The 21,945-nt window shown below is 34.8% G+C and overlaps 2 protein-coding genes across 2 annotated transcripts; both read right to left on the reverse strand.

The window, feature by feature from the left end:
- Window positions 1–9,216: 9,216 nt before the first annotated feature.
- On the reverse strand, window positions 9,217–11,452 carry LOC142179347 (glutathione S-transferase). Its single transcript, XM_075249059.1, has 3 exons — window positions 11,210–11,452; window positions 10,667–10,715; window positions 9,217–9,885 (listed from the first exon to the last, which is right to left on the reverse strand). The coding sequence occupies exons 1-3, from the start codon at window positions 11,354–11,356 to the stop codon at window positions 9,440–9,442; spliced, it is 642 nt and encodes a 213-aa protein (XP_075105160.1). The 5' UTR covers window positions 11,357–11,452; the 3' UTR covers window positions 9,217–9,439.
- An 8,090-nt stretch (window positions 11,453–19,542) lies between these two features.
- On the reverse strand, window positions 19,543–20,046 carry LOC107783462 (nuclear transcription factor Y subunit B-1-like). The gene has a single exon (XM_016604435.2). It carries the CDS (start codon window positions 20,044–20,046, stop codon window positions 19,543–19,545), a length of 504 nt encoding a protein of 167 aa, XP_016459921.2.
- Between the last annotated feature and the right edge of the window lie 1,899 nt (window positions 20,047–21,945).

Below are 21,945 nucleotides of genomic sequence, written 5' to 3' on the forward strand. Positions count from 1 at the left end.
GAAAATGATCAACATTATATTTGAAAACTTTGTAAACAATGTCTTGAAATACACACATTCAAATTGAAATAAAAGATACAATTCTTAACATCTCATAACGTGCCCCACTTTCCACTTGTGTTGTAAATTATTAGATCATTTGCTCAAGGCGGGGCTTGACCCGGATGTCCTCCCAATGTTCGATACATCCTTTCCAACTCCACTGCTAGATGATGGGCAAAGGTGGGTGCATGCTCGGTAAACCTTTCATAATCCATTCCTTGGTAGTTTACATAACTTTGAGAGGTGTAGATCGCCAGGTCGTGGATCTGTGCCCTGAAATTTTGGAGATGTTGGCCTTGATCCTGCAATTGCTGCTGGCGAGTGGTGGCTATATCTCGGATACGGCCTTCACGATCTAGGGCTGACTCTAATAGAGCTCGGAGTCTGGCCTGCTCTAATCTCATCAGCGCTCTTTCTCTATCAATGTCCTCTTGTTGATGCTCTCTGCACCTTCTTGCCTCTTCTAGTTGTGCACGAAGTTGGTCTTCTGATCGTATCCAATGGTCTTTTTCCTTCTCGAATTGTGCCCTGTCTTTCTCGGATTGCCTATTTTGGCGTTCCTTATCAGATCTGGCTTCTTCGTTTAATTGTTGGATCCTTTCTTTTGCTTTGCTCAACGCCCTTTCTTTTGCAGCAAGAATGGAATCATAATCCTGCATTCTTTCAAAAAGATTGGCGATGGTTCTTTGATCCTTCCAATTCCTCATTGGCGTTTCAGAAGCCTTTTTCATTTTCAGAAATCGAGCATGAAGACTTTCATTCTCACAGGCTAGACTCTTCTTCTCGCCTTCAGCTTCTTGTGCTTTCAAATCCTTCTCCAGACTGAGGTTCCTTAGATTTTCCTTTAGGGCGTGGATAGTTGCTTTGTACCCCTTCTCTTTTTCTCCCCAGATCAACCGCTCTTGGATTTTATCATTAAAGTTTTGAATATGGGGTCTTTTAGTTGGCTTTCTCAGCTCAGGTTCTGGTTCCTCATCCACGCGAGACCGTTTCTCGAACCACCTTGCATATCCAGGATTTATCTCACCCTTTGTAGTGTCTGGGACTTGAGTATCGCTTTTTAAGTATCGACATCCATTCCACATCTGCTGAAGTAACGCCTCAGGAATAGTGGCCTCTGGGTGTAGTTCGATTTCTTGCGCACTCAAATCTTCATCATCAGGAACTACTTGATATCTTCCTAGTTGTCTTAGGACTCTCACTGGCGCGTATGACTGGATGCTTCTCAATCCCAATAGTAGCAGATAACTATTAGAGTTTGACATATGTATTACTTCCCTCATTGATAGCCATCCCAGAGTCCATTCAATTTGATTTGCCGTTAGAGCCCTTAGCCGAGATACCCATGCTTCTGTCCCTTCTGGAACCTGATAATTTTTCACTCTTTCATCATAACCCTCGATGTAATTATCGTTGTTTGGCCTGTACTGTATGATCTTGGGTTGTTGTTGGAGATGTTCAATCAGCCACATTTGCAACAAAATTTTGCATCCCTCGAAGACTTTCGCTCCCGCTTTACATAAAGTCAAAGCCCGATAAATGTCCGAGAGAATGATGGGGACAAGGGTGTGGTTTTCCTTGGAGGTGAGGATTTGCACAACTTTTGCGGTGCGAATATCGATTGTTCGTTCTTTGTTCGGGAAGACCATGATTCCTAGAAAAGCCACCATGAAGGCGAAACGACGGTGAACCTGCCATGCGTCTTTGTCTTGTTTGTTAGTAAGGCCTTTCTCATGAATTTCGAACCCATCTGACTTTCCGAACCTTGAATACAAAAAGTTGAAAGAACAACATCCGTTGACGACGTTGCTTTTCCTGATTTGACTGCTGATGTTCAAAAGACCGAAGAATCGATGTACCGAGGGAGCCTTCGTGAATATCAAGCTTTGATTCCTTAAACTTCCGTCAAAACCAACATATCCAGCTACCTCTTCTAATGTAGGAGTGAGCTCGAAGTCAGAGAAACGAAAAACATTGTGAACAGGGTCCCAAAAAGTCACTAATGCCGCAATCAGATCCTCACGGGGTTTAACTTTCATAATGTCCGGGAGATTTCCCAAATGCTTGATGATCCACTTTTGACCATCTTCGCCTAATTCACCCCACCACATTTGAAGCTGGAATAGAAACTCTTCTGTATTTGGGGAGGAGGGGTTTTGTGTGGTGCTCATTTTGTATCTGAAATTTAATTTAATAAAGTCAAGACTCATTTTGAAAACATACTCCAATCGTTTTCAGTTAAAACTATTTCAAGATTTAAAACTATTTTTTTTTTTGGAATTTTTCCAACTATTTTCAAGACTAAATACCTTTCAAGATTAAATACCTTTATTTCAAGATTTGAAAACTATATTTTATTTTTATTACATATATATATATATATATATTTTTTATTATGACCCATTTTACTCCTCAGCTCTTACCATGATTTCATTTAAGCCGGTCAGCAAGCATGTTCGAGGCAAATGAATGCACGTATAGCAAGTAGGATGCATCAGGATGGTCTTTTTATTTCGGGTTCACCTGTCTTAGACAGACCCAACCCCTGTGTTGAGTCCCCTAAGTCAAATGCACGTGATGCAAATAAACGTTCCTACTAGGGATCCGGTACATGGCTGAGTTATTCTAAGTGTAACCCTGAGGTTGATTGTTCTAAACCTGGCTTACCCAAACGGACAGTTTGAGCCGAAGCGGGGGCAACGTACCGGGAGCACGAAAGTCTGCCCGGCCTAGTTACTTGTCCCAACTCCGTCTTATTTGGTATGACTTTAACAGAAAGGTGGGTCACGCGCACGTGTACACCATAAATTCAGAAGACTCAGAAAGAAGGGTTTCGTAGCAGTTTTATATACACAATTCAGATAATATTAAAGCGGTAAAAGCATCATTTAGCACATTAAGCATATATCATGTAAAAATCAGATAATAAATAAAGCCAAATAACAACAATTATTCTAAGCTCGAATTCTTAACCCTGAACCAGTGGTTCTGGGTTATGCGGTCCCCAGCAGAGTTGCCAGAGCTGTCACACCTCCTTTTTCCGCACCCGAGTGGGCGCAAGGGAGTTTTCTCCAATTAAAGGACAATCGAAACGGGATTGGTTTAATTATTTCAGAGTCGCCACTTGGGAGATTTAGGGTGTCCCAAGTCACCAATTTTAATCCCGACTCGCGGAAAAGAATGACTCTATATTATGGTCTGCGTACCAGAAATCCGGATAAGGAATTCTGTTAACCCGGGAGAAGGTGTTAGGCATTCCCGAGTTCCGTGGTTCTAGCACGGTCGCTCAACTGTTATATTCGGCTTGATTATCTAATTTTATACAAGTGAGAACTTATGTGCCAATTTTATCTTTTAACCGCTTTTATCATTCACCGTTATTTTTATAGGACTTGCAACGTCGTGAAAACATATCTCGAACCACGTTACATCAATGCACCCGTGGTTGTTGACATATTTCGACTCGGTTGAGATTTGGATTTGGGTCACATAAATGTGCACCCGAATTAAGGAGAATAAATTATTAAGACGTGCCTAAAGCAACTAGCGTATTGTTGTTTTGGGTAAGGCCGAAAAATTCGCTAAACGGCCTGTCCCGAATTCTAAGTGTTTTAATATATATATAGTTAGAGGGCCCCGCAGCTGTGTACATTTTTGTTTGACGAGGCTCGTCTCGTTCTACTTTTAAAAGGACTTCGCGACGTCATGGATATGCATCTCGAACCACGTCACAATCAATGTACCCGTGATTAGAAATACATTTCGAATCCGTCGAGATTTGGATTTGGGTCACATAAATGTGCACCCGAGTTTAAGAAGGTAAGGTTTATTAAAGCGTATCCTAAAGAGACTAACGTGTTGTTATTTTAGGAGGGTTGTGAGATTGCTAAACAACCCGTCCCGGAAACTAAATGCTTCAATAATATACATTTAACAAGGGCCCCACATCTACGCGTTTTGTTTATTTTTCATCGAGGCTCATCTCGTTCTTATTTTAAAAAAAAGGATATCCTATAGCAACTATGTTTCTTGTCGTGTTTGTCTCTATCAATCGAAAGCAGTAGATAGTCCTAATTAATTAATGCTTGCAAGTTATTTATAACAGAATTCGGAAATGCTTAAAATCAGGGACGAGGCTGCGTGCACAGTCAGTCGAATAAATAATCATGGGCCCAAATCCAACCCATGCGTGATGGGCCAAACCTGGGCCACTGCTTGCTCGAAGCAGGCCTGCTTGGCCTGTTGTGACCTGAACTCGACCTTAACGGGGTTTATATTACAAATTTTATGTTCTTTGTCTTAACAGGTGATTTATTAGTTGTATGAGACCATTAATCAGAAAAGGAAGAACTTAACCCCTTGTGTACAGTTTTCATGTTTGGCATACGTTACAGCATATACGACAAAGTAAACTAAATCTGAGATGCAACCTAGTTCATTGAGACCCCTTTTATCTAACAGCTTACATATACAATTATCATTCGATACCCTACATTGACATCAACTAGGCTTGTAAGCTAACTTCAGTATCCCAAAATATGAGCTATTAGACATTACATGACATTCAACACAACAGTACATGTATATAAACAACATCTGCAGATCTTCTCTTTTATACTCATTGCTCAAACTTTCGAGTTACATTGGTAGTGTAATTGTGTACCTGGTATAGAGGACAAAGAAGAAAGGAATGATCAGCTGGGAAGTGTGCAGTAAACACAGCAACAGCACAGCAACAAACCAACAACCAAAATTGTTTTCCACAGTCCACGAACAACCAAAATAATTCCCAGAACAAAAGAACTAACAGATAGTCGAGTAATCCCAGGGAAGAGTAGAGAAACCACAACACTAACAGAGTGTTCAATGCAGCAACACCAACAATTCAACAACCATAAACAGCTCAGTCAATGCAAGCAACAGAACTTGGCCAAGACAGCTTGACCAAAATGCACTCTTATACAACTTTCAGAGAGTGTTTGGTTGCAATGTTTACTGGAAACTACCTTATGTTTTTCAGTTTTTCTTTGGACTCACTAGACCTCTCTTCAGATTAAAACTCCAGCCTTAAGACTAAAAATTCTACTTTGTTTTCTCTTTTTCTGAAGACTAAAGGTCCAGCCCTATTTTAGTTTTCGAATGGCCTATTTATAAGCCAAAGTGACCAAGTGCAGCTAAGCTGCCCTCATCTGCAACTTGCAGTCTGCCCATACCCCTTAAGCCCATGCCTAAACATCTTTCGTGCCAGCCCCTTTGTTCCCCACGCTTGGTTTTTGTTTAATCAAGAGTTATGGGCATCATTTTATTATTCATTTTAAGCCCCATACTCTCGTGTCTTGTTCCCCATTGGTATTAGTTTAATCCCAAATTAGTACCCTACTTGTTAGCTTCATTTAAACTAATCATTTTTGTTCTTTTCAAACCCCAGACTACCCCTGTCAACCTTGATTATTACTGCCCCTGCCTATTGCAGCATCAGGGCATTTTTGAACTGACGAAAGTTCAAATTCAAGACTGCCTGGACTGAACCTTTTCAGTCATTTTTACAATGCAAACAAACCATTTCAAACAATGTTGGGGCATTCAGTCAGTGGCAGAGTTCAATTAGTCATGCGACATTATTAGCTCATTCGATTCATTAGTTATAGAAAACTAATCGACGACATTTATCGAGTCGACTATACTAATTATAACAGGTAATAATCAGTCGCTCATATAAACAATACGTTCAGGGACCTAAAGGGCATCAGACAACTTTTGTTCAATTACTGGGGCCTATATAAGTTATTCATGCGACGACTATACTAATCGGACATGCTTATCATAGGATACATTTAAATCATACACAGAAAACAATCGACCAAATAAAAGGTCTTTACAGAGAGGAAAGAAATTAAGAATCTATCAGAAAATAACAAACAATTACCACAAAACAATGCTAATGACTTAATCAGCAATTAATATAAACGAAAAAGGAAAAGAAAACTTACCGAACAATGTTTAAAATCAAAACGGACTCAAATCAGACTCAACTTTGACCACTTGAGGCCGAACAAATTTTAACCAGGGTGTTCTCACATGAGAACACCTTGGTTAAGATCCATTAAACCTCAAACCCTTATTAAGACCGGCCGGATTCCAAGGCTATTAGTGTTCTAGGTTTTGGATCTTCAGATCTGATTTTTTGGGAGTTGTGGGTAGATTCAGACCAAACCAAGCTTGGTTTGGTCACGAAGAAGGTCAGGGGAGTGTCTGGTATGAAGATGGGGTGGTTTGGCATAGGTCCGGGTTTGACTCAAATCTTCAAATGAAGATTCGAGACGAAGGGAGGTGATTCGAGGCTAGGGGGTAACAGATCTATGTTCAGGAGAGTGAGGGGGGTCTTAGGGTGTTCAGGGGGTGGCCACCGGCGTTCGTGCCGCCGGCTTTAATAGCGAAGGAGACTAGGGCGGCTGCTAGGGTTCGGGGGGTTTCAGGTTTGAGTTTGGGGACGATGAAGGGTGGGGTTGGTATAGGGGGTGCGGGGTATGATAGGAGGCTTATATACTGGGAGGCTCAGATGATCTCAACGACTTAGATCTGATGCTGAGAAATGAGACGGGGTCGTTTGATAGTTAAACGGGGTCGTTTGGTTTAAGTGAGGATTTGGGTCGGATTGGTTCCTGGGTCGGGTTTTGAAATGGGTTACTGATAGTGATCCTGGACCGTTGGATTGGATTGATTGGAACGGCTGAGATGAGCCGCCCTTGAAACGACGTAGTATGGGTATTGAACTACGTCGTTTTGATAACTGGTGAATGGGTCTTGGGCTGGCTGACTTGGACTGGGTCTGAGTGCTGGTTTGGGCCTGCTTTGTTTCATTTCTTTTTGGCCCAAACCGATTTTCTTTCACTCTTTTGCTTTTTTTTTTCTTTTAAACAAAAAATGAGGTAATAATAAAATAGTGAAATTAAAATCAACAACACTGTAACATTTCCACATAATTATCACAAAAATAAGTTAAATCACAACCTAGAACGAACGACGCACATATATTTATATTTTTTTTGAATTTTCTTTTAACGACACATATTTTTGTATTTTGTTTGATAATGACTAAATGCGAAATGGACAGACCTACAAGCGACTAATAACACATGTCACGAAAACTTGAACAATTGTACAGCGAAACCATTTGTCACTATTTTTATTTTCTTTTGGAGCGATTGCTCGTAAAGCAAAAATCACGTACTTACAGGAATTGTTCATAATCTATATTATTATTAGGTAATATTTCAGAAATATTTGTAGTCATTTAAATTACTACTAGATGCTGAAGTTCTACCTCTTTTTTTATTTCCCCGATTAGTAACCTTATTACAAACTCTTTTTGCAGCAATAAAATTTAACTACTAGCAACAACTAAATATGCAAATAAAATAGTAAATAAGAGAAAGAGTAGGAGGACGTGCACCGAATTCGGCAATAAATTGAGCACTTGATGATTTCGCAACTCCAATGTTACCACGAAGAAACGTCAATTGTTCCAATTTTGAAGTTCAATTGTTCAAACTTCAAATATAAATACTACGATAAATTAAATTCCAAAAAAATAAGAGCCAAATAGTTAATTGCACTTTAGGTAAAGATTGAAGAATGAGAGAGAGAATTGAGATTGATAAATGAGAGATGAATGAAGAAATGAAGAAGGGGGGGGGGGTATTTATAGTTTTTCAAAGGGGTGTTAATTTTTTTTAAAAAAAAATCAAAAATGGGCTATTTGTGAAAATCTGCTATTGGGCAACGGCCATAAGGGCAGAAGACCATTGCCAACGGTCAGAAATAAGGCCCACTATTAAAAAAATAAAAAAAATTAACTAGCCGTTATACCGATCTGGGCCGGTCCGGGCCGGGCCGGTTAACCGGTTGAACAGTAAAAATCGTTGATCGGATTTGACCGGTCCGGTTAACCGATAGAATTTAAGTAGACGGACCAACCCCTACCCCTTTAACCCAGCCCCACCTTGCCCCTTTGTACCAGTTCGGGTCGGTTCCAGTTTTAACCGGTTTGGGCCGGTCCGGTTATGGTTAAACCTGGCCCGTTAGACACCCTTAGCGTACACACTACCCTCCCTAGACCTACTAGTGGGATTTTATTGGGTTATTATTGTTCTCGTCGTTATAAATTAAAATGATAAAAAAAGAATAATTTGATCAATTTTATTATTAATTAATAATAAATTTGATTAATAAATTTTTTAATATGTATAAAAATAACAAAAATATTAATTAAAATAGACAGGAGGGAATAAATTTAAATTCAATGAATGAGACATTTAATTTCTAAAGGTTCAGTCACCATGTACTAACATTTAATTTCTAAAGGTTCAGTCACCATGTACTATCTACTAAGAGTACTATTTAATTTTATAAAGCTTTTCACTTTTTGAGATTTGGGCAATATTTGTTGACGTTGACAAAAAAACGAGTGGTTGAAATTGAAAAAGATTATTTAGAAATTTGGTTTTTCAAAATCTATAGGAGTATGTGGCCATTGAAGTTTGACCAAGTCTCATGAGCATGATTGATAATTGCAATGTCTCTAATCGCATCTTTTAGTCAGCCAACAACTCAATGGAACTAAACTTAAAATTGAAAGAAAATAGGTAAAAATAACACGTACTACTCAGATTTCGTACTGGTCATTCAAAAACAGTTTTTGAACCCATAACTCATGTTGCTCCGCCCATAGTTCGAGTATACTTATGCTAGAACTCCAATATACAATACCGGAGTATTTTCTGAATTTTGAACAATATTTTCGTTCAGATTTATCTTTACATGAAAAGTGACTAAATTTTAATTACTTTTGAAATTGTAGCTATTTTTGAATGACCACTTGTAAATCTTAACTATTTTTGAATTTCTCCCAAAAAATAGTAAAGGAGATTATCAATTTTAACTCACGCCCAAAATTATTTATATTCGATTAATCGAAAAAATATATAAAATTTGTATAATTTTTGTATATAACAAACCAAATATATATATACATATTTTTTCCTGATTTAATAAAATAAACAAGTTAAAAGAAAAATTAATTTTTAGTACAAAAAACTAGTAAAAAAAAACACAAAGTCATTTCATGTAATTCAACAGTCATAATCGTAACAAACAAAAAAAAAAAACAGATGATATTGGGAGATTTCTTCTTCAAAAAAAAAAAGAAACGTTTACGGTACAATAACACTCAAACCAAACACAATAAAAATAGTTTTCCAACAACAACAACAATATTACGCCTCAGTCCCAAACAACAAGTTGGGACCAGTTTCCTACGGCCCCAATTTTATTAACCTGCTGATTCATAGGCCACAACAACTGTTACGCCTCGGTCCCAAACGAGTCGGGATCAATTTTACTGTTTGTGCAACTCAAGTGCCTTAGACCAAGCAGGCCTAGCCAAAATATCAGCACACCAAGCCTTAACATGAGGTCTAGCATCAAACAAATTCTTAACTTTAGTCCCCATTAAATAATGCACAACAGGTGCATGGTGTAAATCTGCTAATGTAAAACTCTCACCACCCAAATATTTTGACTCTTTAAGTCTTGATTCATACACATCAAGAATTTTGCCCAATTTTTCTTCATTTTCTGCCACTGCTGCATCATCTGTTACCATTCCTAACATTGGCTTAACAGCTAATTCAAAGCTTAACTTTGAAGCAATAGGGTCAAATTTTGTTGATTCTACTTCCATCCATACTGACATTATTGCCATTTTTTTGGGATCATTGGCTAATAGTTGGTTTCCTTTGTCTGCATATGTGTGTGCTATGTATTGAGTGATGGCCCTTGACTCTGCAAATGACAATACTTCATACATCAATATATGACAAATCAAGAAAGAAAATGGTGGATCAATTTCTTTTACTGGGCTCTATGCGACGTGAATTTGGATTAGTCGAGTTCAAAGGCGTATGATCATGTGGTACGGGTTTTGGGAAGCGGCAGCCCGACACATAAACCCCTGCTATGCAGGGGGTCCGGAAAAGGGCCGGACCACAACGGTCTATTGTACGCAACCTTACCCTACATTTCTGCAAGAGGTTGTTTCCACGGCTTAAACACATGACCTCCTGGTCGCATGGAGGCAACTTTACCAGTTACGCCAAGGCACACCTTCGAATATATATAATATATTAATTCAAGAAAGAAGATAATGTGGTGCTATTGTGACAAAGGAAAGTTAGTATATCACCAAAATAAAAATTTGTGCTTTTAGTCCCTGAAATATTAATAAAATTTTGATTTTGATCATTATGATATCGGTTTAACACATTCAACCTTCAATTAATTAATAAGCACACTTTCGATCCTTTTACTTGTGAGTCTCCACAAATTTAAGGAATTATTATCTGCTAAACTATCTAAATTACTCGTATGTCAATGTTAAAGTTATACTATTGCTCTATATTTTAGGGCTATATAGTTCTGAAATGATATAAAAATAGCATATTTTCTACGTAGAGGGCTAATAACATATAATTAAATTAAATTCAAGGTTACTTAATGAAATATCAAAAGGACCAAACTTAAAAACATAAGAAACTGAGGGATCAAATGTGCAATTATTACTTACCAAAAAGCTTGAGATCTCCATCTTCAAAAGCTGGAACTTGACCAAATGGCTGCATGAATAAAAAAAAATAAAATTAAGTCATTTTATTTTTTAGGATCTTGAGATCTCCATCCTTAGATCTACTCTAAATCTACTATAGTCAAATCTATCTGTAACAGCCTCGTTTCAGCATTTTTAGGCCACTAGAACTAGGGGCGGAGCCGGTCCATCAACTACAAGTTCAGTTGAACCCGGTAATTTAGGTCCAAATCTTATATTTATTTTAAGAAATTCATTGAATAAACACAAATTATTATATTAGAACCCAGTAATTTACAAAAATTTAATCCCGAACCCAGTAAGTTTCAAATTCTGACTCCGTCTCTAGAACATATATTATAACATGACATGAAAATAGGTCCCAAAAAAGATATTTGCTTTGAGAAAATGTTATTATAGAGACAAGATAATTATTATAGAGAAATTTAACTGTAATTATTTATAAATTAAAATAAAAAGGACATGAAAAAACAAGGCTAATAATTAATTAAGATTTAGACTTACATTGAGAGAAATGAAAGGTTCTTTCTTGTGATCACCAGTTTGCATATTAACAGGAAGAAGCTCAAAATCAAGCTCTTTTTCTTTGAGTGTAGCTATGACTCTCATTACAGCAGGTGACATAACAGGGCCATGAACTTTGATTGCCATTGTTATTGCTAGAGAGAGAAAGAGAGAGGAGAGAGAGAGAGAACTTTAATGAATAATTTGTGTTAGAAATTAAACGTGGAATGATGAGTAGAAGGCATGTGTGTGTGTTATATATATAGAGTTAATTTCCTCCTTCTAGAATGACCCATTGGAAAGTAATGGTTGTTGAAAAAGTTGTATTTTCACGACAATTGTGGTGAGATATTATTATTATTATTATTATTATTATTTTATTTTTTATTTGGTGTTCGGTATGCTCGGATGGTAAGCAACTTCCGCTTCCAACCAAGAGGACCAAGAAGTTGTGAGTTCGAGTCTTCCCAAGAGCAATGTGAGAAGTTCTTGGATGGAAGGATGCCGGAGGTCTATTTGGAAACAGCCTCTCTACCCCAGGGTAGGGGTAAGTTCTGCGTACACACTACCTTCCCCAGACTCCACTAAGTGCGATTATACTGGGTTGTTCTTGTTGTTGTTTGGAAACAGCCTCTCTACCCCAGGGTAGGGGTAAGGTCTGCGTACACACTACCTTCCCCAGACTCCACTAAGTGGGATTATACTGGGTTGTTGTTGTTGTTGTTTGGAAACAGCCTCTCTACCCCAGGGTAGGGGTAAGGTTTGCGTACACACTACCCTCCCCAGACCCCACTAAGTGAGATTATACTAGGTTGTTGTTGTTGTTGTTGTTGTTGTTGTTGTTCGGTATCGTATTGAGCCGATTAACTTCGATTTCACATTAAAAAAAATTATACATTAAAAGGTAAAGCATTTCTAACATAGACGACTCTATAATATTTATTAAAATAAAAAATTCGATAGATATTAAATTAAATTGACCAATATTTTTGATATAGTTATTTGATATTCGGAATTTATTGGCCTAATTAATTTGGATAGAGATTTCAAATTTGTATTTTGAAAATAAAGAATTTCTGTATAACTTTAGTACTTAGAATTTACTGGTCGATTAATTTAAATTAATTAAGTTATTTTTAGCATAATTATTTAGTATTCGAAATTTATTAGTATAATTAATCCGAATTTATGTTGTTATGGCCCATTATAGGGGTAAAAGCTTTTTACCAATTTTTTTTATTTTTAGTGCTCAGTCGAATTTTTTTAATTAAGAGTAAGAGACATGTCATCCATTTCACTATATTTAATTCCTTAGGCCAGTTTGAAACTTTGAAATAGAAGATAGTTAAAGAAGAAAAAGAAAAAAAGAATTTGCGTTCAATTTGCATAGACTTTCTAAGTCTTTCAGCATTAAATAAACTTTGGTTAAACAACCAACGACGGTTAATGGTGGAGTGATAAGTACTCCTTCATCCTTAATCAGAAATCTCGAATTTAAGTTTCTCGATATGAAGTCGCCTTTTGTTAAGAAGCGTTTTACCCCTAATGTGAAACTTTTCGGTACAATTCTAATTTAATCGGACCCCAATATAAATATCGAACAAAAAGACCGGGTGCCTTGCTTAGGCAGGCGTAAAAAAGTCAATAAATTTGCGTTCATATTAATTATTAGGAGTCGGTGGTGAGTGCGCCAGCAATTTCGAGAACACTACGCACAAAGTCATCCACTACGTCCAAACATACAAAGCTATAAACGAATTCATGAATAAAAATTAAATCATTACCATTTAGAACCTAATTATCATATATAATTATAGTTTATCTAATTATTATATATAATTATAGTTTGTTAATTACTATTCGTAACTACTCTTTAATTATTACCAGCTTGTATCACTTGTGTATTCAGAATGTATTTGTTCGCACAATAAATAAAACATACAATATGTATCAACTATACTCGTTCGTGCAATAAATACAACCAATACAAAATATAAAAAATAGAATAATCTCATTGAAAGTTGAACTCAAGACCTCCGCTTACTAAGCGGGTGCGTTAACCAACTGAGTTACATAAGTTTGTCACTCTCATTCTTCAGTTCAAAGTAATTAATCTATTGTGTCAGTATTAAAGGTGGATTTACTATAAAATTTGAAGATAGTTACAAATAATAATTTTCTAAAAGTATAACTACAAATTCTAAATACAATGAATAGTTTGTTGTGTTGCATAATTTTCCATATTACAATGTCCAAAGGAATCTCTAAGTTCTCAATTGCGACTTATGCAAAGACTAAGCAAATTACTAGAAAAATTTGAGTGATTTTTTTTTTCTTTTTTCAAAAGCCTCTAGAAAATACAGAAGCACCTATAATAATCGGATAAATTATTCTGTAAATTGCACTAGCTCCGCAAGGTAGTGAAAGTCAGTTAATTTCCCATTTTATATATGTAATTTTTATTAAATTTAAATACTGTATCCGCTTCTGATACGAAAAAAAATAATGGTAACAAAATGAAGCACAATGTTATCATCATCAATAAAAGTAAGGATGGTGGTTGGGACATGCGGGCTGCGGCAAACGAATAAAATATTTACCAAATAATTGAGATTCTTTTACCGTTAAGGGGTCGTTTGGTTGGAATATGATTTATACCGGTATAAGTTATGCCGTATAAGTTATATTGGGATAAGTTATGCTGGAATTAGTTATGTTGGGATTGTTGTTTATTCATTATTTGGTATGTTGTATTAAGAATGACAATTGCATAATTTCTAAGAAGAAGATATAAGTTATACCAGTGCTAATTACCCCACCTTCTATAAGGTATAAGTTATCCCAGTGTTAAAATTAACACCGGAATAATTTATACCTGATTTGCTAACCAATCAGAGTATTAAGATGGTATTAAATTTTATACCTCCCTTATACCTTCTTATACCTCATATCAAACGACCCCTAAGTGTATGTAAAGGCGGATGAATCAAAGTTCAACCGAATAAATAATTGAATCCATCACTTTAAATACAAATTTACTAAATTATTTTTAAAATTTTTGAATTCATAATTTTAGTGATTAAAATCTTAAAGATTAGACCCATCACATTTAAATTTCGAAAATGTTTCTAATATGTGATCTCGAATTTGAATTTTGAGTTCTAAAAATAAAGACATTTTCGTTAAAGAATATTTAACCTTTAACAGTTTCGAAGGTACTTTTTTTCTAAACTACAAAAGGTAGGGTGGCTAAGTGAAGTTTACTGTACAATATATTACTCCATCTGTCTCAGGTAGAGGCGGAGTCAGAATTTAAAGTTTATGGGTTTTTAATTTGTGTCGAAACCCATAAATCGTCTTAGTTATTGAGTTCGCAATTAAATATTTATACATATTTAATGAATTTCTTAATATAAATACAGTATTTAAGCAAAAGTGACTGGGTTCGTCGAACCCACACCTATAAGGCTAGCTCTGCCTCTGGTCTCATGTGATTCAGATGAGATAGTGAGCTGCTATGGCGCATTATTTTTTTTAACCGCTTAAGGTTTCTTCTTCTTTTTCTTCTTCATTGCAAAATGGATTTGTTAGATTTATTTTTGTATTGACAAATTGATGATTGAGGTTTATTCTTGATGATATTTGGAGGTTATGTTTCAAATTTGAGCTTAATTTGAGTAGATTTAGGTGTTAAATTGTATATTGAATTGTTGAAATTCGAAGAATAAGTTTCTGTTTCTGGGCAATTTGCAGTTTATACCTATTTGACCTTAAGTGCATGAAAATATAATTTTTTCATTTCAGACCTATTTTTGACCTTAATTGGATGAAAATATTTGTTGCATTTCAAACCTATTTGCCCTTAAGTGTATCTTAAGTGCACTTTAAATTTAATTGGCCTTAAGCGTATTGCACTTCAGACTAATTTTTTTTTTTGAATTCAAACCCGATAAATTTGAAGTTGATTCTAAAGTGGATAGACCTGCAAATTTTATATAATATATATATATAATTTCAACATTATCCCAAAACTGAGTATAGATACAAATGTCCGTATAGTTTGGGCCTTAACCAATAGCGGGCCATTCATGAGGAAGAAAATAGGGGGCCAACGTTAAATGGCCGAGCCCTAACTCATGAAGTCCCGTTATCCAAATCCACGTAATTCTTTTTCTTCTAAGATCACAACCTCTTTTCAATCTCAATATAAAAATAATAAATCATGACCATAGACCTCCTATAGCAAATGTTAACGCCTTATTTATTTTAAATAAATACCATTTAAAAAAATTATATTATATAGTTACCTTTTAATGTTTATAGCAAAATATCTAATTTTGGTTACCTCCTACCCCTAAGTCACTAAATACACTATACGCTATTCAGTTACACTATTTTCTTTCTCTCTCTATACTTTGATACATGTCATTCTCTTCCTCCATCCCCTAAAAACACGATGCTCAAGACTTTGAGTGCTTCCAAGCAATAGCGCTGCTGATCAGGCGACATAACCATTCTTTTCGGAACCGAATTGTCGGAGAAATCAAAAGGCTTAGTGGCCGACGGCGACAGGAGTTTACCGGCAGTATCCATCGCCGATTCCGGCTTTGATTCTGAATGAAAAGTCCGCTACCTTTGGCTCTGGATTCGCTTTTTTTTTTTTTTGCTTTGTCTTCTTCTATTTTGGATTTTAGAGTTCTTTTCGACAGAGTCAAACCAACTTCATCAATTCAGAGCAATTCCACGTGACATCCACGCCACAACTTTATCTTTCGCGATGAAGAAGAAGATTTCTATTAATATATTTCAATGTAATTTCAACGTATTACACTGTACTTTCATGTATTTCATTGTATTCATTATCTTTTTTTTTCATTGTAATTCAATGTATCTCGCTGTATTCCATGTATTTCAGTGTATTCTCTGTATTTTTTTTAATTGTATTTCAATGTATCCCGCTGTATTCTATGTATTTCATTGTATTTACTGTCTCGCTATATGCCATGAATGTATTCATATATTTTTTTAATTAATATAATTTATGAATTCAGATGTATTATATAATTTCTCTGAAGATTGCTATATTTTTGGGGTATTTTTCGGTTGAGAATCTTTTTTATAACTGGAAATACAAATTTTGTGTGTTATAATTGAGTTTGTTGAGTTATATTAGGAGTCTATTATGTTAATTGATTCACTTTCCGTTTAAAAACAGTGTAATCCCCTGTTTCACGCCGTGAATACAATCGAATACAATAATTTGTCCAGCTGTAATCCCATGTTTCATGCCATGAATACAGTCGAATACACTCGAATACAACAACTAATTAGCTTGACTTCCCTGATTCATGCTTATTTTTGCTACTGTACTCATGAATATAGTAGCTTAAATACATCTAATACATCTTATAACAACACAAAACGTATCTACAACCCGTAATATAACAAATGATATCTATAGATAGCTAATTACCACTAAAAGATAGTGCTTTATGAAAATGAATTAAGATAATAAATTACGTGGCCAAGCATACAAAGGAATTAAACTTGGTGCAAAGATCACTTTTAGTCTGCCGCTAAAACTATTTACATTCGATAGCCACAAATATGTATAAAATTTATATATATTTCGTATATAACATATAGAAATGTATATATATATATATATATATATATATATATATATATATATATATATATATATATATATAAATATTATTTTCCCTTAAACTTGAACATGACTAGTATGTTTAACAGAATACAGATTACAAACTCAACAAGAAATTCAATTAATGCGACTTGCTTTTGCTATGTTCTTAATGTCTGTCATCATGTATATATGAAATTATGTGTAGCATCCTATCGGGCTGATGTAACCTCTGAAGTCTGAACCCAATACGTTCGATGAGGAGTATAAATTTATACGTAAATTTTTTATTAAAATTGTATCAAATAGTAGATTTGAGCTTATAATTTTAAAAATATAATAAATTTAATACCAAAAAATAATAAATTTGAATCCATAAAATTCAAATCTTAGATCCGCCGGGACTCACGATTTTTATTTAACCAATTAGCAAATTTCTTGATGTGAACCCTTTTCATTGCTCATGAAATTAAACCCAGGCCTTGGATAAATTTGGTGATTTCACAATTCACACCTATCACTTAAAGAGATATATATTGACAATATAAATGTTATCCACTTGATGGTAATATAAATATTTTACGAAAAAGGGCCAAATATATTCCAGTACTATTAGAAAAGATTTAAATATATATCTCGTTATACTTTGAGTCCATATATACTTCTGTCGTTATACTGTGATTATACCATTGGTTCAAACATACTCCTTTTTCGTTAAGTTTATTCAAAGTGGACATCTATTCCTACGTGTCACTGATATTTGATGAGGTGGATAATCACATGACTTGTTAACTCAACGCCCCTAACCCATTTTTTCCCTCACTTCTATTTTTTTTCCACCACTAAAATTTTCTTCCCGTCCACCACTATTGCCACCATTACCATTACCATAAAAATATTGTATTTCAAATTTTAGTTTTTATATATGGATTAGGGGCACTGAGGTGACATACCATATGACATCCACCTCATCAAATGCCAATGCCACATAGGATTGGATGTCCAAATCGGACAAACTTAACAAAATAAGAATATATCTAAACTAATAATATCACGACAAAGATATATTTGTACCCAAAGTACAACGAACGGTATATCTAAATATTTTCTCATAGTACAGGGTTATATTTGGCCCTTTACCGAATATTTTAAGATTCCTTCATTGTACACAATGGTAACATCACTAGTGTTTTATTGGGATAAATTCTTGAAATCACAGATACATTGTATTTTTCTGTCCCTTTTTCAGTAATAAGGTATGCATATTTGGTCAGTCTATCCACCTGTTCCCTGCTAGAAACAATCCAAGAAGGCAAATCCTCACTTGGTGGGAGTGAAAACAGTTCATTTTTCAATTTAATAGAGTATATTAGTGCCAGCATGATAGAGACTTTGATGGGGTTCTCCATGACAAACTAAGCATTTCTAGAACAACTAAATTTTGTGGTCCTGAATCTAGGGTCAACCTCCACTTCCAACCGAGAGGTTGTGAGTTCGAGTCTTCCCAAGAGCAAGGTGGGAAGTTCTTGGAGAAAAGGATGCCGAGGGTCTATTTGGAAATAGCCTCCCTACCCCAAGGTAGGGGTAAAGTCTGCGTACACACTACCCTCCCCAGACCCCACTAAGTGAGATTATATTGGGTTGTTGTCGTTGAATCTAGGGTTTCAAAACCAAACTTATTGATGCCAATTTAGATGCCTTTTATACTCCTACCTTTTATTTTAGGGTTTAGCTCATATATATATGTAAAATTTCTATTATATTATTGGGTCATTCAAAAGAAATTAAGGGGTAACATTTATAAAAAATAAGATTAGATTACCAGCTACAACATGTGTAAAGACAATATTTATTTTACACGGTAGGTGAATATACATTAAACTCTTTATTTTATTAGTTTTAACTTTTATACATCGACAATGAAAAAATTAACCGCAAGTAATTGCTCATAACAAGTGAAGATAATTATCTGAAAAATAAGAGAAGCAACCTGCAGTAATAAATTAATTATATGAATTATATAATATTTTTTTTACACTATAAGAATGCATAAGCAATATTTATTTTATCCGTTGAGATAATACATAGATGGGAATACTTTCTAAATAAAATTTTGCCTCTTATTAGAGTAGTAGTTCTCTACTTCTTTGCTCCTGCTCTAGTTATATACAGTATATTGTTTGCAATGAAGTAAAATTCAGAAGAACCCTAAATCAAGAACCATGACCAACTGCAGAGGCGGATGGAGCCTATGTTCAATGAATTCAACTGAGCTCAATATTTTTGATACAGAATGTAACAACTAATAATACACACATATATATGTGTGTGTAAAAAAGCACTGAAATTTCAACAAACATAAAATTCCGAACCAATAATTTAAAATGAAAATTACAATGAGTTTTCAATACTAAAAAATTAAACCTATCAAGTTTAAATCTTGAATTCTTTTCTGACTAAATGGTCATATGTGACAGAAAGATTTATGAATCAGAAAACTTGTCCAAATAGTAAGCAAATTACATGATATATAGAAGAAAAAGAAGAAGATGGAAATGCAAATTTACTCATCAAAACACACCAAGAACATTAAATCTGAGTCTTAAGAACGGAGAAACTCCTAATAAAAAACGCTTTCCCTTTTATAGTTCTTTCCGTCTTCACACCTGATTCTGCAGTCGGTAGGTCAAATCCCTCTGTTCAAGTGATCGAGTTGAACCCGGGGAGAGGAGTAGAGTCCAACTTCTCTATCCCTTTCTTCAATAATATTGTTTCCACCAACCTTATTTTGGTTAACTCTTTCACCTTCTAACTCTCTATACTTGTGCAAATACCTCTTTAATGGCTCAACATAATCATCAAATCCCAAACTTCCTAAAGCCCAACAAATATCATCTCCATTTACAGTCTTTCTCTTCTCATTATGACACTTATCTGAGGCTTCTCCAGTAACAAAACTAATGAATTCAGAAACACATTCTTGCATTGTTTCTTTAGCTTCTTTTGAAATCTTGGCATTTGGTGGTAGAATTTGCTTCATAATTCTCCCAACATTAGCTATTGGAAGTAATCTTTCTTGCTCCTTAATCACTGCATCTTGATCACTTGAGGAACCACTAATTGAATAATTGTAAGATTTATGAATTTCTCTATCATATTTAGACCCTAATATGTTGATATTATCAACCATCTTTTTCTTTCTATAAGGAGAAACCTATAACACATGTCTATCTATAGTTTGTTTCTTTATAAGCATATATAAGCATTTCATTATGTTTAAATGAAGAGCTTTAACTTTTAGGATTGTTACACAATTAGCCGGCCAAATTTAATGTTTATTTGTTCTAACCAGTATAAATAGATTATACATTTATATATGAATTGTACATAAATTATATATCCGCCGGCTATTTTTAGTTTAAGAGATTAGGTGAACGACTATTTAAATTAATTTTTCTAAACTTTATCGATATACTCACAGTGTAAGAAATACTTTACGTTATCAGGTCAATATAAGAGATAATTATACGAAGCTAGGTTTATGATAATTGTGAAGTACCTAAAAAAATAAGGTAAGTACCTATTAGAACATGTTAACATGCAATAATTATATATTTATTTTAATACTGTTAGTATATATAAGTTAATTCCTTAAATATTATATTAAAGCCGTGCAAAAGTTAAAACTTGTGATACATATCAGAGTCGTACAAAAGTTAAAACTTTATAATATAGTGTAATATTGGAAAAGATTCTGTGAAATATATACAAATTAAATAGCATCTATACGAAATGTAATGGCAGACAGATTCTCGCTGTGGTACTAAGTTAGGTAAATTTTTCCTTACGTATGTTATTCGAGGATGCTAAAGATGGTATTCGACAAGATGGGTTACTCTAATGGTAAGCAACCCCACTTCCAATCGAGAGGGAAGTTCTTGGAGGGAAGGATGCCGGGGGTCTATTTGGAAACAGTCTCTCTACCCTAGGGTAGGGGTAAGGTCTGCGTACACACTACCTTCCCAGATCCCACTAAGTGAGATTATACTGGGTTGTTGTTGTTGTATATGTATATAATATTTGATTTCATCAATTAGTGATTATATGGTCCCCTCCCCCTTCTCTCCTAATTATTCTTTTAAGTTGAAAGTGGAAACCCTAGAGTTTGATAACCTAATTTTAAGTAGGTTTTGACAGGAAAATATTTGTCACTTTGGTCTCCCAGACAGAAGGGAGATAATAATATATAGGTTTAGCTGGCATCCACGTGTCGTGATTTGGCAGGCAAAATTGAGTAAATTAATGAAAAATAGGACACTAATTATTGATGCAGATTTATTAATTAAGGTACAGTAAGTAAGGATTGGAACCGTGCCTTCTAAATTATCGTGGCACTCAACAACAACAACAACAACAACAACCCAGTGTAATCCCACAAGTGGGGTCTCGGGAGGATAATATGTACGCAGACCTTACCTCTACCCGAGAGGCAGAGAGGCTGTTTCCAGGAGACCCTCGGCTCAAAGAGGCAACAAGAGACACTATATTAGTACTATCAATAGACTCATAATAAAACAACATAAAATACCATGAAATTCATAACATAACATAAATGCCATAAAAAACAAAGTAACAGCAATATAAGAGATATAGGAAATACGAGAAAGATATAAGGTATTAATACACAGCAGATAAAGCCCATCATCAGTAGTTGATCAAGCAAAGAAAATTGGGAAAATGACTTGTTGGGAAAATGACCTTTTTTCTGAAGAATAAATTTTAAATTGGGAAAATGACTTGTTGGATTATTTAAAATAACGAAGAAAAATTTATTCACGCTCAATATTTATACTAGCTTAATAAATATATAAAATGTGTCTTCATATACATAGTTAATAATTTAATAATAGTAAACTAATTATACATACACTCTTACCATCATTTTAGTTAATATCCGTAATTGAATATAAAATAAATATAATTTCAAATTCTATTCCGTGATTAATACCCTTATTCCTTTAACAAAATGGCCCCATAGCTAGGTTATTATGGACGTAGTCCAATAGGCACATTTGTGTTTGATGGCTAG

Source organism: Nicotiana tabacum, chromosome 3 (assembly GCF_000715075.1).
Source record: "Nicotiana tabacum cultivar K326 chromosome 3, ASM71507v2, whole genome shotgun sequence".
NCBI lineage: Eukaryota > Viridiplantae > Streptophyta > Magnoliopsida > Solanales > Solanaceae > Nicotiana > Nicotiana tabacum.